Raw genomic sequence first — 17,343 nt, forward strand, 5'->3', positions numbered from 1 at the left:
ACACATATAAAAAAAATGCTTACAGCGATTAAAATATACAGTTAAACTACATTACCCATAATACAACAACAACTTTGTCGTCGTTTTTTCACTCTCGCGGGCTTTGTTTTGATATGGCGGCAGGCTTCAAACTCTTAATTTTACGGTCTATGTTCAAACTTCTGTCTATTATGTTTCTTTGACGTACGCTTTCACAGCGCGTTTCTCCTACGTTACAGGTAAATGTTTTGACTTTTATCATGTTACGTCTTCTCTGCCTCGCCACTATGGTGTAGCTAATGTCTGTAAAACACGTTTAAATCTCAAGTAAAATGTAGCCTGCTAACAACTTTTTAAATGCACCGAAAATTGATTAAAACGTTAAAAAAAAGCACAATTAAACTATGAGCTAAATTAAGTGACGCAGGCCATGAAACGTTGTCACTTTGTCAATGATTTAGCTAGCCGCTTTGTTTTCATAAACAGCTGTGGTTTAGTTCGCCGTTGCTAACCAAACAAACAGTCATTTTACTTTAGCTAGCAACGTTACAACGGACACTGTGCTGTCTTGATATGCTAGCTAACGTTACGGTGTAACGTTAAACCGGAAGCTAGATACTTATTAAATAGCTAATGTGGTTTAAACGTAAACCGGTTACTACCTTTTATAAATAGTTTATTGGATCTGTGCATCATCTAAAGCGTGTTGTACGGTGTTTATTCGCGGTGTGATTAACACTTAACCTGTCACCATAATCTGTCGTTCAAATCCCCGATTAGAGAGCCCTGCCTGAGACACCGGGCTATCATCATGTCATCTCCAGCCGGGCTGCAGTACTCCCAGACGGATTTCTTGGCCCGATGGATGCCAAGTAGCACCAGAGCCGGGGTGATCCTGAGCCCCTGTCCGGATCTGGTTGGGTCCTTACGGCACATGTCCGCCGTGGGATCTCCTCCCCTGAAGCCAGACGACTCATTTACCTCCGGTTTCGCCCCTCTGTCCGCCTCAGCAGACAGCAGCTGCCTCGGTGCGGACGGGATTGCACCTGGAGCTGAAAGAGATGGGAGTGACAGGCCAGTGAACGGAAATTCAAATGGAGAGTTGGACAGTTTGGATGAAATGGCAAGCAAGTCCCAGGATCTGCCCCTAAGGATGAAGCTAGAACAGGTAAGGACATTGTATTTTCAGAATCTGGTGTCTCATACAGTTGATATCGTTTCTGTTTAAGGCTGGAAAACAACACATATATATATAATTGTCTGCCACTGATTCATATGAGTGTTTGATATTCTTAATCAGGATGCACGACCTGCTTGTCAAAAATTACATTAACAAAAAAATAACATTACAAAGAATTTTCTGAATCAGATTTCTACCAGAATAATATCTGAAACATCTGACAATGGCAGCCAAAATTTAAAGCCCTTCACGCTACCATGCAATCTGATGAGCTGGACATCTCTTAACAATTTAAGTGCTGATTTTCCATACTTATATTGTGATATATTCTTTTGATAGTAAGGCTGAATGAACACCTTATTTTGATTTACACAGTTTTAACAGCTTGTAAAATTAAACCAAATGGAAATAGGCCTGCTGCAACCTATACGCTAATAATGTTGGGCCTGAATTTTGTGTGGACTTAAATGATTATTATATCCCTCTTTCCTGTGCATATCACCCCACCTCCATCACACACAGACCAGACACACTCTTTGACTCTCTGTGCTATAATTAGTATTTTTCTTCGAAAGCTATTCATGTCAGGAAGAAGATCTTAGTGACAGGAGTGTGTGCATGGAAGCAAGCAAGCGAGCCAGTCAGTACTTTTGTTATGTTAACTTATCAGTATACATACTGCACACACACACACACACACACACACACACACACACACCACACACACACACACACACACACACACACACACACACACACACACACACACACAAACAAACAGCAACAAATGCATTCTTGTAAAGCACTTACTGTAGGGGGATTAGTGTCAGTGTGTGCCAGATCACAGGTTCAATACACACTTTTGAGACCAGTGAGAGAACATAAAGCCAAATGTTTAGTTGAAATCCATGTGTCCATGTGGATAAGAGTATCTTAGCAGCATGGCTAATTAAGTTATAATATTGTGCGTTTGTGTAGTTGAGGAAATGGCAGCAGCACATGCAGGAGCAGCTGAAAGCCAATCAGCTGGAGGAGCTGCTTTGCCTCCAGCAGGAGCAGCAGAGGCTGCTGGGAATGATGAATCGCCCTCAGCAGTGCGCAGGAGGTAAAAAAGACAAAATGACCAGAATTCACTTATGATATAAAATATGTAAGTTGGAGAGAGTGTATGTATTTTCCCTGCTTTCCCCCCCACTTAGTCATAGCTTTTTATGTGTGACGTAAGGTCTGACTACACCACACAGACATTCTAGGATAGGGGTAAAGAATGCTCTGGGTTGTTTATATCTCGTTAAACCAATCACAATAGGGCTGTGCTTAGTTCATGACGCGGAAACAGTGATTTTTGAAAAATAATCTTGGGAAGGAACTTATTTTGGTTTCCTCCCACATAAAATATTACGCTAAATGAAGTTAACATTTCACACAAAACAATGAGGTGAGCTATTTAAATTAGCTGGATACATGGTTAAACGTAATTTGCTCTTATCAGCGTGTCACCGTGTTTACTTCATCCACAACGATCCTCTCCAATCATCCCCAACGTTACAGTTAGATACAGTAAATGCTGTAAACATATTCTTATGAATATTTAATATTTAGAATCATTCACCGAAAGAACCAAACAGGGCAGACATTTGGCGTGAGCCACATTCTGGATTTTTATTTTATTTATTTTACTTTTATTTAACCAGGAAGTCCCTTGAGATTGAAATCTCTCTTTCGAGGGAGACCTGGCCAAGACGGCACACCAGTTACAATACAAACAAAAATACAGCATAAACAAAATCATACATAGAGGAAAGGACAGGACACATGTGGCAGTTACATTTTTGAATTACATGACATTTTAACATGGCCTTAAACTCATTTAGTGGGACCAGATCATTTAGATGGAGCAAGTTTTGCAAATTATTCCAAGACCATGGAGCAAAGTAAGAGAAGGCTTTCTTCCCCAGCTCAGTAAAACTCAGATGTCAGGCTATTCTCTTGAAAACGCACTTTTGTTGATCAAGACTAGGGGTTCTGTGTCTTACCTCTTCATCTACCAGTCCATGCTACTTATTCTGTCTGTGAGGGACCCAAGCCAAGTCCCCCTAACTGAGCTACTGCCGCCCCTAAGTGACTATAATTTATCATGCAGATGACACAGAAAGTTCAGTGTTGTCCGAAGCAGAAAGGAGGGACTACTCACTCCAGGGAGCCTGTCACAGCCCCATCATAAACGGCCGTGAGGACCCACAGGGCTCCACCTGTGGCCTCAGACAGGAACAAGAGCCTTCACCTGCACAGAGTCAGGAGCGGCTACCAAGAGGTCAAGATTTTCAGGAGGTGGATGATAAGGAAAACAGTGAGGAAACGTTTTTTTTTAAGCTTAAAGTTGTATCTCCATTTTGAGTATAGCAGCCAGCTACCCTTACTTTCATATGATTGTAGAGATAAATCACTTATGCATTAAATTCTAACAGTGTGTGTTTTCTATAGGCACATGGAACTCCAGAGAAGATGAGCTAAGTGTCGATACTAGCCATTTTCATGAGCATGATGACACATTAAGGCCAAGTAATGGTGTGGCTTCGACTGAAGAACACAACAGAGAAGAAGATAATGTCGGCCATGACAGGCAAAACCTATATTCCAATATATATTGTATTGAAATTACACTATCACGCAGAGATAAGCCAAGGCAGTCATACAGCAGAAACTGTTTTGTTTACTGTTTTCTATGTTTTCTATGTTTCTGTATGCCTACTTTGCCTTTTGTGCGTGCGCCCCTCTTCAGACCTATTAAGCTGAGTATCGGGGGTCAGAAGAAGACGTTTGAGGAGTTGTTGGAGGAGCAGCTAATGCTGGAGGAACAGAGGCTGAAGTCTTTCCGGCAACAGAAGGTCAGATTATATAACAAGAATCTCTTTACCAATAGGAAAAAGTAAATCCTCAGTCAGTACTAAAACAGAGTGGACATTCTTCCGAAACGCAGGAAAGTTTTGTAAGCAAAGTCCTTCAGATCATTTAATTAAGAGCTATACATTACTTTAGAGTTGCTACAATACCATGTTTGTTTGCAACAAACATTCAAATTCACATTGTGTCTCCTCACCTCAACAGAGCCAAGATGGAGCTGAAGTTGTACAAGCCCCTCCCAAAAAAGCCTTTCTAAGGCGAGGTGAGGGCCTCTCAAGATTTACCAGCAAACACAAAGCCCCGTTACCAAAGTTGGAGGAGAAGAAGGACCCCAAACCACAACTCCAGGCCAGAGAAATCTCCCGCAGAAACTCCGATCCCGTAGCTATTCAGAAAGGTGGCACAAATGGCACCCAACGGCTTCCTGTCCAACGTAAAACCGCCACACTCAACAAGGAAAACCGAGTACGAGGTCTCAGTTTGCCACCGCGGGACATGAGAGTTGAGAGTAAGGTAGCTGGTAGGAGGCTTTTGGGTAGTCATCAGAGAGTGAACACAGAAGGACCAGAGTCTATTCAAACTGAACCAGAGGGTAGACCAACCAAAAGACCTCAATTAGGGAAAGTAAAGGAGCAGAATATTAGGAAAGTAAGTCTGTCAGCTCAGGCTCTGAGGAACCCTGGTAACAACGCACAGCCAAACCCTGTAACCAAACAGGTGGGCATGTTGGGAGGGCCAGAGAAAGCTGAAAATGATGCAGCTAGAGAGACAAGTAGTGGTTTAATGGTGGAAACAGCAGAAGGAAGAACAGAGGCAGAGGCGGGAGACGGCGTCCCACAGGAGTCCTTTGAGTTGTCGTTCCAGGAGAAGCTCCAGCGCTGGGATTGTGACCGGCAGTTGGAGAGCATGGAGCTGGGAGAGTTTGAGCTGCTAGAGCAAGCGGCAGAGGAGCTGTCCTTCTCGTCCAACTCCTCCTTTGTCATGAAGGTGCCTTCTTCAACTCAATAGTGATCTCATTTGTTTTACTTGTGAATTCCTGCCCTTATACTATAATTAATTCCAAATGTAGCCTGATGCTGCTTTTGAAACTTTTTTTTTTTTTTAAGATTGCATGAAATGTCTTGGATGTCTTGTCCAGCTATTACATTTTCTCTACCATAATGATCAACATTTTTATACCGAGCTTAATGCCATGTTTCCGCTCCTTGTTTTTGGTTTTCTAGCCTGCAACTTTACTTCACTCGCACCACTCATCGTTATAGGTCGCAGCAGGCAGCTGTTTTTCGTTAAAAAGCAATAAAACCCCACTTACATCTCTGTTGTTATTATAGTTTAATAAAACGCTCCCAGTTTGGGGACCTTTTTTTGCGTCATTCCTCATGTCTCTCCCTCCTCCCACCTTATTTTCTGTCATCTCCTTACTGTTGGCTGTCCCATAGGTATTAAAAATCCCTCTGAAAAAGAAATGATCACTGTAGAGAAAATCCAAATTGTAATATCCTAAATTATAATTTCAGTCCCTAGTTAATAGTTCATATGTTGTATAACCAAACGTGATGGTACAAGACAAGTACATCTTCTTATTTTCCATATGACGATTGCAGCAAACAACTGCTTGGACTAGGATAGTATAAAGAAAGCCACAAGAATAAATGTAGCCAGTAGTTACTGACTTGATTGTGTGGATTTTCTTTTGATTATATTTGACCTGAAGACTATAAATATGTGTGATTTCAACGACTCTGTTCTGCAGGTTCTTCAGATGGACCAGCAACACAGGGGCCTCCACCCGCGACGGCTCTCCTCCACCCCCATTAAGTCAGCACCCAGAGGTGCACGTCAGAGGTGCAATAGTGTTGGTAGTAGTTGTGGTTCGGCATGTAAAAGCAGTTCCATGAACTCTGATGCATTTGTGGTAAAGACGAGAGACGATGCACTCGTGAACAAAGTAGGCGTTGAGGATAAGGAAGAACTGGACAGTGAGAGAGAAGACAAGCACGCAAACTCTGGTGTGTCATTCAGTGGTGGCTCCGAATGTGAAGACCAGGAAGTAGCAGCCAAACCACCTTCGTTTCCCAGCACCCTTTGCTTTCCTGCCCAGTCTAACCCGCCATACGACAAGCGGTCGTATCAGGACGAGGACAGTTGCAGGGATTCAGCTGCAGATGTGACAGGAGTTGATGATGACAGCGTCCTCAGCAATGCTGACGAGTCCACTCTGATAGAAGACAAAGACGGGCAGCAGGGTGAAGTCGTGTTTGACGACGATGACACATGGAACGACCTGGAGGACACTGCTGTCGGCACAGCCAATGAACGCAGAGGAGTTAGCCCAGTTTCCACAGCAACAGCTAATGGGATCTCACCACCCGTGCAGACTCTGTTGAGGAAGGTGGCAGTGAGCAAAGTTGTTCAGGAGCCAGATCCTCTTCTTCCTCCTGCCTCCCAGCTCATGACGAGGTTGTTCCCCTCGTTGAAGCCAAAGGTCCAGAATGCACCTCTCCCTCCTCCCCCTGCTGCTTTTGTTGCGCCTGAGTCCAAAAACCTGGAGGAGGTCACAGGTGAGACAGACACTGGTGGTATTCTCACTCTTTACAGTCACACAGGATGCAAGTTCACGCATGAATTTGATTGGCATTTGACATGGTGATAGGGTCGCAACCTATCCCTTATTTTTTCAATTATTGGATTTAGTGTTTATTCTGTGGAACAGTTAACTTATTCTAATGACTTTTGTAGCCTACACATGCTTGTCAAAAAAAAAAAGAAAACGTGTCCAGTTCATATAAAAAGGTCATTACAAACTAGTTTACAATAAATTAATGTATTCTTCATTCTAGGGATAGTGAAATCTCATAAAATATTGGTGTTGCATTAGAAATTTAGCAATCTAAATATATCTTATTGTCCTTCACATTTTTGCATTTGTAGACTGTTATTGTTCATTATATTGGTATCAAGTGCAAAAAAGGATCAGCCCTGAAATTCTATATTGTTGCATCTTTAATAGAGATTGTCACAGATCAGCACTCTTAGTTTTAAGGGTAATTTTGTGACATAGGTATAGAGTTAAGGTTTAGATTAGGCATCATGATGGTGGCTCTCCATCACGGCGGACGATGATATTATATGTCCATCGGCACAACCCTATGGCCTACTTTACAGACGATCAGTCCATGCACTGTACTTACTGTCAAACCTACTCGTCTTCAGAAAATGCAAACAATTTGTTTGTTAGAGGAACAACTAACCTTAAATTAGAGGCAAAAAAAGACCAGGAGTCAACCAAGTCTCATGTCAAGTGTACTGCCATACAGCTGGCAAAGATGAGACCCTAGGAGCAGTGTGTGTCAATAAAGGCTTTTGGATAGCTTAGTGACCCTGTGCTATAGGCCCAAGGACTTAGGACTTAGTACCTCTAAAGAGCCAGAGGAATACTCATTGAACAGACTCTGTTCTGAGCTCAGCCTTTTACATAGATTAGTTACCCTGTGCTTTAGGTGCACGGACTTAGGGCTTAGTACCTCAAACAGCCAGAGGAATACTCATTGAAGATGACCTAGCAGACTAAAAAAGTCTCATGTTCTGTGACTACTAGTCTCTCTTTGTCAGAGGCTCTCCGCGAGTTGCAGCCCGGCGGGGACAGATTTAGACAGTCACACCTCCTGTTATCTCCTGTCACCGTACGGCAGATGAGGGCACAGCAGACCCGGGGGTTACTGAGGTGAAGGCAAAAAAGGAGTTGGCCCTTGACAAGAGAGCGATACAACGCCTCAGTAACTGTCACACTGGTCATGACTTCCAGCACTCTGCTAGATGAAAATGATAGTATGTGCAGTTGCATATGTTGTCAGCAAAGTTGTAGGTTTGCAAACCATTTTTTTAACATCTTGAACTATGTATTTTTAGCACCTTTTTATCAGATTTCATAGCATTTTCAGAATCCCTTTCAAGTTTTGTTCCAGTCTTAACAAAACTAATTATAGTTTGAATGCTGTGGATGACTCACACTGCCATGCAAAAAGATTTGCTCCACAAATGGAGTAGAGTACATTAACGTCTGTCTCCCTGTCTCCCTGTCTCCAGGCCAGCAGGTCCAGTCTAGACAGCTGAGGGAGAGACTGGTTGAGCTGGAGATTGAGATCGAGAGATTTAAAAAGGAGAATGCTGCCGTCACCAAACTCATACAAGAGAACGAGAAAAAACAGGAAAATCTCAGGTGATCCCTCACCTAACGTTTACCCTTTAAATTACTTTCCAAAACTTTATTTTGATATCCTGTTCAGTGTTTCTGTATTTTGCTTCATGCTGTTTTATAAATTGTCTTTCTTTCCTACCATCTCCTTGTCTGTGTGATTTATGTGTACTTTGTTGTTGTTTCTGTAGGAAAGAGCGTTTGGAGTTTGAACAGAGAAAAGCAGAGGAGCTGGCCAAGTTTGAAGAGTACAAGAAAGAGGAGAACAGGAAGTTGCATAAGGAGCGCAAACTGTTTGAGAAACATGCGTCTGCCGCCAGAGCCGTGCCCGACAAGAAGGAGCGAGAAGAAATCCAGGTGAGGACTCAAGATAGTTAAGTTGACTTTTGTATACTTTACATGCACATTCATTACAAACTTCAAGTAAATACTAATGCTGCTGCTGCTGCGTCTGCAGTTCATATTATAAAGCATGATTACCAGGTATTGGCATAAACCAGAATTAAACATTGTTTAGTTGCAGTCAGGAACCAAAATCAGCACCATCTACTAGCCAAATGCTGGTACAATATGCAAGTTGCTGGTAGATTTGCTTCTTTTACCAGCCAAAAAACAATGGCAATCTATTGAGTGGCTGGGAAAATTTCATTCACTAGGCATTTAGCTGGTGGATGAAAAAATTAATGTTGGACCCTGGTTACATTTCACATAAAATTATTTTAGGCGAATAAAAGTTTCTACTCATTGACACATTTTACACTGCAGTCACGTCAGGGCTGGGCAATATGTCGATGTATCGATATTGTGATGTGAGACTATATGACGTCTTAGATTTTGGATATCGTAATATCGTGATATGACATAAGTGGTGTCTTTTCACTGGTTTTAAAGGCTGCATTACAGTAAAGTGATGTACAGTACTTTTATGAACTTACCAGTTCTAGCTGTTCTATTATTTGCCTTTCCCCACTTAGACATTATGTCCACATTTCTGATTATTTATCTAAAACCTGTGAAGTGTGAAGATATTTTGTGAAAGTGCCAATTGTCAACCCTATAGTATTGCCTCAATATCAAGGTATTACATCAAGAATGTTGTGATATCTGATTTTCTCCATAATACCCAGCCCTAAGTCACATCCCAGATTTAAGAGTGAGTGCTATGTTTTGTAGCTCTATGTTTCACATTCACAGGCAACTGAACTTCTTCACTTATTCAAAATGTATGGTTTTGCTTTTTTAAATAATCAAATAAAAATTAACCTGTTCAGCAGCACAAGAAGATATTCTGGGTGGAACTCTGCTGTAATCTGTCCTTGTGCTCCGTGCCAGGTGTTGAAGCAGCAGCTGAGCTCCCTGCAGGAGGAGCTGAAGGGAAGGGAGAGTCGCTGGGCCTCCACAAACAGCCGGCTGCGGCAACAGATCGACTCCCTCAGCCAGGAGAACAGTTCTCTCCGGGATGAGGTACCCACCTGACCTTTGACCCTTTTATCCAATTTACTGGCATTGAAACATCTGGATATGTTATAGGTAAAGGAGAACACACATGTTGAAGCCAGATGTAAATGTGAAATGTCAGAGCACATCTGGAGGGGGTCTGGCTGGCATTGCGATCAGGTGAACCAGGTGTAAATGCAATCCATGCAGCATTGCCACATTCTTAACAAGTTCAGTGGTCCCCCTACTTCTCTTCTGTCTAGTGTGAGCAAGCCCAGCAGAAGCTACACAGTGTATATGCAGCTGAAAGTCTTCTGCCTGCCTGTCAGCTCCGCTAACAAACTGAGATCTGATCACAATCAAAATAAGAACACCACACTGGAATAACAAGCGTAAATACAAGGACCCATGGATTGGATGTCATCCTGATAACATATCCAGATCCCATTTTAATACCAAGTGTAAATTGGGTGTTTGTGTATCATAGAGAAAGATGTCCATGAAATATTGTTTTAAAAAAGTTATCTTTGCTGAATGTTTGTAGCTAAAGTGAGTGTAATAGTTTATTATCTTAGAGTCTTTAAATAATAAAACTCATATGTGCATTTTTGATTGTTGCCATGATTCGGTTGTAGTCGCAGCCTTGTTGTGTTTTTCTTTTTCTTTATTTAACACGTTTTAAGTATACTTCCTCCTTTAATTTAAGATCCGGATGTTGGAAAAGCTTCGTCTCAGTGCCTGGAAGAAAAAGCCTGTCAACGCAGAGAAGGACAAAGAAATGAAAGACGGTCCCAAAATGTTTGAGAATAATGTGCCATCTGTGACCAAAGGAGTGAAATTCGCTGTAAGCATGTTTAAACTATTTATGGTTGTATTGTATTCATGTTCACTGGAATGTAGTATTAAATAACTGGTAGTGTCAGTTAAATGTGTTAACGCAAACCCATTTTATTGGCGTCAGTTTTTTAATCGCGAGATTAACGTTCTTTTTGACCTAGCAAACTTAGTAGTTTTTTTCACATGCTGTTGCAACAACTAGTTTCTAGCTAGAAACAAAACAACAGCTACGCCACAGACACTTGTTTGGGCTTGCGAGCCGGCCAAAGAGTAGTGACGTTACGTTTTGAGTGGATGGCGAGCGTGAGACGCCGAAATGGACGGCAACAAGGTTCTGGATGGAACGTTTACTTTTTAAAAGTTGCCAAATGGCTCCATTGACAAGACCAAAGTGATCAGTGTGTTTTGCACTAATAAACACACATTACATATTGTTCACAAAAAAAAAACTATTAGACTTCAATTTAACTACATATTTGAAATCTGTCTGACCAGGACAATGTGGGAGAAGTTATGTCATTTATGATTTATCTTTACACAAAACAACTGTTAGTGTTAATTTTGTCACCTATTTTTAAATTTAGTCTTAGGCCAAATGTCCTTGTTAATTTTAGTCATTCACATATGTTAGTCAAGTTTTTTTAGACTAAAAGTCTCGTCATTTTAGTCTTTCAAAAATAAATTATTTCTGAAAAACATTTCAGTCAAATAGTGTTTCACAGATCTCAAATATTATCAACACTATTAACAAACACATAAAAAGGCACCAGGTTTCTTTGATAGTCCGCAAATCTCTCATCCGTGATTATCCCTTCATCTTTTTTCCTCATCTCTCTCTCTCTTTCTGTGTGTTTTTAGAGTCCTCTTGACTCCAGCGGAAGGAGCAGCAGCCCCCCACAAAGCAGCACTGCTGCAGCCACTAGAAAGGAGAGCAGTCAGGTTGTTACAGGTATTGTGAAGCGTTTCAATTCACAAAGATAATATTATATATATATATATATATATATATATATATATATATATATATATATATATATATATATATATATATATATATATATAAATAATTTGAAACTATCACATGACTACTTGTATGTAAAAGGTGGTGTGCGTAGGGTCTCCCCCAACTCTGCAGCTCCCCTCAGTTTTACAGAGCTTAACAGTAACTTTCAGCTCATTGTTTTGGTCTTCCAGCATGAAACTGTTTTAAAGTGTTGTTTTTAGTCGCAGCAGGCAGCTGTTCTCAGCAAAAATCACATAACTAACTCTGCCCCAAACAGTAGACAGATTTCTCCACAATATATACTGTATAGATTTGTATTTTTGTTAACAATTGTTAAGAATGGTCAAGATTTTTTTTTCCCTTTCAGTTTTGTGTCAAATGTCAGCAGGGATAAAGAGTAGCCTAAGGAGGCCATCAGGGCCAGGCTCGTCTTCCTCCTCGTTGCCTGGCGGGAAGACAGAAGACAGGTCAACACCTGCCAGCAAGAGCCAGGACACACTGCCAAACCAAGAACCCTCGAGCAACTGCTCTCCGGTAAGAAACGTACGCCATTAGTGCTGCTCTCTCCTCTCTGGTATAACAATCCCTCAGCTTGTCTAGAGACAGTTGACAGTCTGGTCAGTTCTTTTTTACCTTCGTATCCTGTTCAGGATTGTGGGTCTGTTTGGAGCCTAACTCGACATGCTGCCATCTATCAGAGGTAATGGTGTAATGATTTTAATGTTTTTTTTTTGTGTGGTTTTTTTTTTAAACATCTTGTCTTTCTAGAAAAGAGATTCTCTGCCAAAAGAGTCAGAGTGCAGTGAGGTCGAAGAGCCAGAATCTGCTCAGGAGGTTATCACACACCCCGATGGGAAGGTGAGAAAGTGGAAAGATGTGCCATTTTTACATCAAGGAACATGAAATCCTGAAAACTCTTGTCTTCAACATTCAGATTCCATAGCAGGAATTTGTCTGCTTTGTCCGTTTTCTTATCTGTGAATCCCATGAAAAGACCAAAAACAATGTAATGTAAAAACTTTATTGTCCCACATCGTGGTAAATTTATCTTGGGCGCTTAACCCTGCTTAAAGCACTTAAGCTGCAGCCATAGTAAAACAATGAAACACAGACAGCATGTACAGATACTATACAATACCCTCCAACAGACCGTACTGAGGTCCTGAAGGTATATAAAACCCAACATGGTGTCATGCAATGCATTAGTTAAACATTACTCAAAATAAATGAAAGCGATATCACAAGAACAATAATTACAAATCTCCATCGTCATGCAGGCCTGTTCTGCTTTTTACTCGCAGGTATTTAGGAGCTGAATAGACATTGGGATAAATGTTTTTCTCCAGCGTGGAACTCTAAACCTCCTACCGGATGGCAGCAGCTCGTATTCTGCACACACAACGTGACACGTGTACTATTCTATTTGCTTGTTGCAAAGAAGCCTGTTCATAAATACTTGGACAATGCATGGATAAGTGCTCGTTAACACTTGAGTCCATCTCTCAACACTTGGGCTTCTCAAGCCTGTCTGTCGCCCCGAGCCCATGTGTTTCTACTGAAAATGTAAATCTTTAAATATGGCTTACAAATTAATAGCTTCTATAATTAAACAGGAATAACCCTAACCCTAAAAGGAACACATTGTATTTGTAGGGGCTATTTTCATAATTATATCTACCGGCACTTTATTTTTGGCATTGTTTTGGCGCCTGTAATAATCTCCCAGCATATTGTTTAAGTTGTCTGAGAGAAAACTAGACCCCTGCACCTCCTCTTGGCTCTGCATTTAGGCTTCAGAAAACCCAGCTGTCCCAGGAGACGTTGGCCAATCACAGGTCCCTTCAGAGACAGCGTGTTTCTAGTGAGGAGAGGGAGCGCTGATAGAACAGTAATATTTACTACATTCTTAGATATATAGATATTAAACATATTTTGTTAATTCAATAAGTGTTTTGTACTTTGTATTTTTGTTTGCCCTGACAACCACACAGATCTGTGGAAATTACCACAGTCAACAATAGGTATATTGAAGACTTTAACAATGCATGGTGTTGATTTGAAAAAGTGAAACAGTGTGTTGTTATAAGCTGCTGATGGAGCTCTGATGGCTGTGATACTTCCAGGTAGAGAAGGTTCTGGCCGGTGGCCGGCGTCTCGTTGTTTTCCCCAACGGGACCAAGAAGGAGGTTTCAGCCGACGGACTGATGGTCAAAGTCACCTTTTTCAACGGAGACACCAAAGAGGTCACAAGTGACCAGAGAGTGGTGAGACACGTGCATTACGTTACATTAAATTCATGTGGCAGACACTTTAGACCAAACAACACAGAAAAACGAGACGCAACGGGCAAACTCCAAGTATTGCAAGCTTGTGAATAATCTACAATGCATTGATGAGTTTGTTAAACAGTATAAACCTGCGTGAGTCTGGTACCCCACGTCATCCAAAAATAATTACAAACACTGCTATTCGTTTGTGTCGTAAACATCATTTGTGCTGTGAAGGATTTTAAGTAATTCTTAATTTCCCACAAAGCTCATCGCAGTTACGTGTCAGTTAAACATAATCAACGCCTATGCCCACAGCCCCCCTGATGGTTATCTTTGACCAGCAGGTATTCTGCAAGGCCCTGGTTCATATTAGACTGTATTAGTCAAGGAAAATGAGAATGATACGAACGTAATATTTCCTGCAATGTCATGAATGGTATTGCAATACCAGTCAAAATAATTGCAATTAGATATATCTTTCCTTATATTGTGCGGCCCTCGTGGGAAACACTTTTATACTCATGTCTTTGTGTACTTGTACTGTGTATACTACCCTATTTTGCTCAGAAAGTAGATTATACAGTCTTACAGAAATTGTATTTCACATATTCTAATGAGGCTATGCAATTTTGAGGTTTTCAAAGAATTATTAATTTTCCTTAAGGTAAGGAGGGTGACGTTCATGTTGAAAGTTCAACTTCCTTTAAGCTTCTCCAACAATGTATGTCTTTATCTGTTGAGGTCAAAGAGAGATGTGAACTTGACTTTTCTTGTCGTACCTTGAGAGCTCACAGTTGAATGTTCCCAAGTTACCCATCTGAATTCATCTACTGGTTACTCTTATCATGGCGCTGCTCCTTGTACTCAGATCTACTACTACGCTGACGCCCAGACTACACACATCACCTACCCAGATGGCGTGGAGGTCCTGCACTTCCCCAACAACCAGACTGGTGAGAGCAGATGATCAGCAAAATACATTTTCAGTTATAAGAATAAGTGCAGATCAATTTCAGTCAGTCAGTCAACTAATGGATCAACTGTAGCTCTGTAATATGTAAAGTACTCACCGGCCACTTTGCGGAACACCTGTTTAGCTGCTCCATAGCGCCAAAATCTAAATCAGTCAATCACGTGCCAGCTACTCAACACATATTGGCACATAGACGAGGAAGAAAGGTAATTTACGTGACTTTAAACATGGCATTGTTATTGGTGCCTAATGGGCTGGAGTTTACAGAGAATGGTCTGAAAAAGGGAAAACATCAGTGATTAAAACCTGCATGGTTATGAATATTATTTTATTCTGCTCCAGAAAAGCATTTCCCAGACGGCCGTAAGGAAATCACCTTCTCAGATCAGACGGTCAAGAACCTGTTCCCCAACGGGCGGGAGGAGAGCGTGCTGACAGACGGGACCATCATACAAGTCAACCCGTAAGCCCTTTCCCAATTCCCAGTATGTGCATCCCAGATTCCTCTCCTCGCTACAAGTCTTAGTCAAGACCCGCATGGACATTTCCCTGTCCCTTTATCCCTGTAGGTTACGGTGCTTTTTACATGATGTATTGCATTAATGTCTGAGTGTTTTCTATAATGATTTACTTTAATAATTAGAGAGTCTGCTTGTTAACGTTTCCATACGCACAGTAATGTCACTACAGTAAAACAAACTGTAGTCTAGCTCTAAACTTGACGAAGGAAACAGAACTTGACTTTTTACTTCCTAATGAAGTTGCTGCCGTTTCGAGTGTTTCTCACTTTCAAATGAAGCCGTCTGTTCAACAGCAGCTCACATTTTAGAGAATGTTAATATTTTCACACACCCAGTATTAATCAGAATGTTAATTTGTATGATCCGACCGGCCCAATCTATGACGTGAGATTAGCCACTGATTCTCTCTCTCTCTCTCTCTCTATTTTGGGGTCACAAGCCTGAGGATCGACTAGGTACAAATTTGGGAATTGACAAAGGCCCATAGTCGAGTTAGCTGTCTAGATTTACCCAGAAGAGATCTGAGGAGCAGTTAAACAGTCCTCAAGTCGACGTAGTTTAGAATGCCAACACAAAAAAGAGAAAGGCGAGGGCCCAGCAGCATCTAACAATCCTGTCAATGAAACAATGATATAGACTAACCCGTTATGCAAGTTCTAATTCATCTAAACGTCTAGGTGAAAACTTTCATCGGGTGTGCAAGAATCATAACAATTATCCAGTTTTGAGTACTGTACTTAAATATTGAGGTATGTTATACTTCTACTTCAGATGAATTTACTAGTTTAAGTTATGGAAAGCTTCTAAAATATAAAGTAGTTAAAACGGGCTCTACCTCAACCAGTTATAACAGTAAAATGATTCCTATAAATACACATTCTTTTAATACTGCGTTTAGCTTATACTGTTGTACTTTTACTTGGATTGTGAATGAACTTGATAGTGTTGTATGTACTTTTAAAATAAGTGAAATGGAATGCAGCTAACAATAGTTTTCATAACCAGTTTCCACTGTAGAAAGTGTAACCAGCCAATGTTTGGTATTTTTGCTTAAAAAAAAAAAAAAAATCAAAATAGCTTAGCAGCTATTTTTCTGTTGAGCCACTAATCAATTCCAATTTGATGCTTGTATCTAGCTGTATACGTGCATGAGATAATCAAGTAATCAATGCAGCTCTTTCAAAGATTGGAGTTGAAGTATTTTCTCCATGATTACACTACTTTTCCATTTCAAAGTTTCACCAACTTCCACCTTAAACCAACTCTAACTGAATGTGTGCTTCCTCTCAGGGACGGCACAAAGGAGATCCATTTCAACACGGGCCAGAAGGAGATTCACACAGCTGACTACAAGAGGAGGGAGTATCCAGATGGCACCGTGAAGACGGTCTACACCGATGGTAGGCAGGAAACCCACTACCCCACCGGGCGGCTCAGAATCAAAGACAAAGACGGCAACGTCATCTTGGACAACATGGCCTAGAAATATGTCTTAAAGCAAACCTCACTTTTCTGAGTCAGTACAGCTCGGATTCTCAGAGACTAATTCCAAAATGTCTCCACCAAATCAGATTTGAATAATTTTTTTGTTGCTCCCTTCTTCAACATGCAGCTAAATCCAAGGCAGCTACAGCGGATACAGTAAATGAGTTCAAGTTGTGAACCTTTTTCAAGTTACAGTCAACGAGTTTGTAAACAGGAACTGGGTTTGCAAGAAAACTCCACATGGCTCATGTTTCAGTGATGCAAAGAAAATCTTTTGTCTTATCTTGTTTGTGCCTAACTTCATTCATAGTTATGAATCAAAACATTTGAACAATAACTTAAATGCTTTGTTCACACTTTCATTGAAGGCCTGGGAAATATGAAATGGCGTAATAGAAGTTGTGTAGCTGAACTGTGTGAGTGTGAGAGATGTTTTTGGGTTTTAAAGTGTTTGCTTACAACTATTATTAATTTGTAAAAATGTTAAATACATATTTATTTTATTAGCCGACTGTATATTTTTTTGTAAAATAAATTATTTATGTTTTTAAAATCATGG

At 40.8% G+C, this 17,343-nt stretch overlaps 1 protein-coding gene across 3 annotated transcripts; it reads left to right on the forward strand.

Moving 5' to 3' along the window:
* The first annotated feature begins 53 nt into the window (after nt 1-53).
* cpap (centrosome assembly and centriole elongation protein) lies at nt 54-17,291 on the forward strand. 3 transcript variants are annotated; one of them, XM_032529010.1, is made up of 19 exons: nt 54-218; nt 760-1,147; nt 2,138-2,264; nt 3,303-3,509; nt 3,644-3,782; nt 3,942-4,047; nt 4,268-5,050; nt 5,817-6,624; nt 8,150-8,282; nt 8,450-8,615; nt 9,591-9,722; nt 10,402-10,539; nt 11,391-11,481; nt 11,903-12,069; nt 12,304-12,393; nt 13,659-13,799; nt 14,674-14,758; nt 15,121-15,241; nt 16,590-17,291. In XM_032529010.1, the coding sequence occupies exons 2-19, from the start codon at nt 791-793 to the stop codon at nt 16,780-16,782; spliced, it is 3,984 nt and encodes a 1,327-aa protein (XP_032384901.1). In that variant the 5' UTR covers nt 54-218; nt 760-790; the 3' UTR covers nt 16,783-17,291. The 3 variants fall into 3 exon arrangements, with proteins under 3 accessions (XP_032384901.1, XP_032384903.1, XP_032384904.1); XM_032529012.1 differs by having other exon boundaries at nt 11,921-12,069; XM_032529013.1 differs by having other exon boundaries at nt 11,924-12,069.
* The last annotated feature ends 52 nt before the right edge of the window (nt 17,292-17,343 follow it).

The sequence above is a fragment of the Etheostoma spectabile genome, chromosome 11 (assembly GCF_008692095.1).
Source record: "Etheostoma spectabile isolate EspeVRDwgs_2016 chromosome 11, UIUC_Espe_1.0, whole genome shotgun sequence".
In the NCBI taxonomy this organism is placed as follows: domain Eukaryota; kingdom Metazoa; phylum Chordata; class Actinopteri; order Perciformes; family Percidae; genus Etheostoma; species Etheostoma spectabile.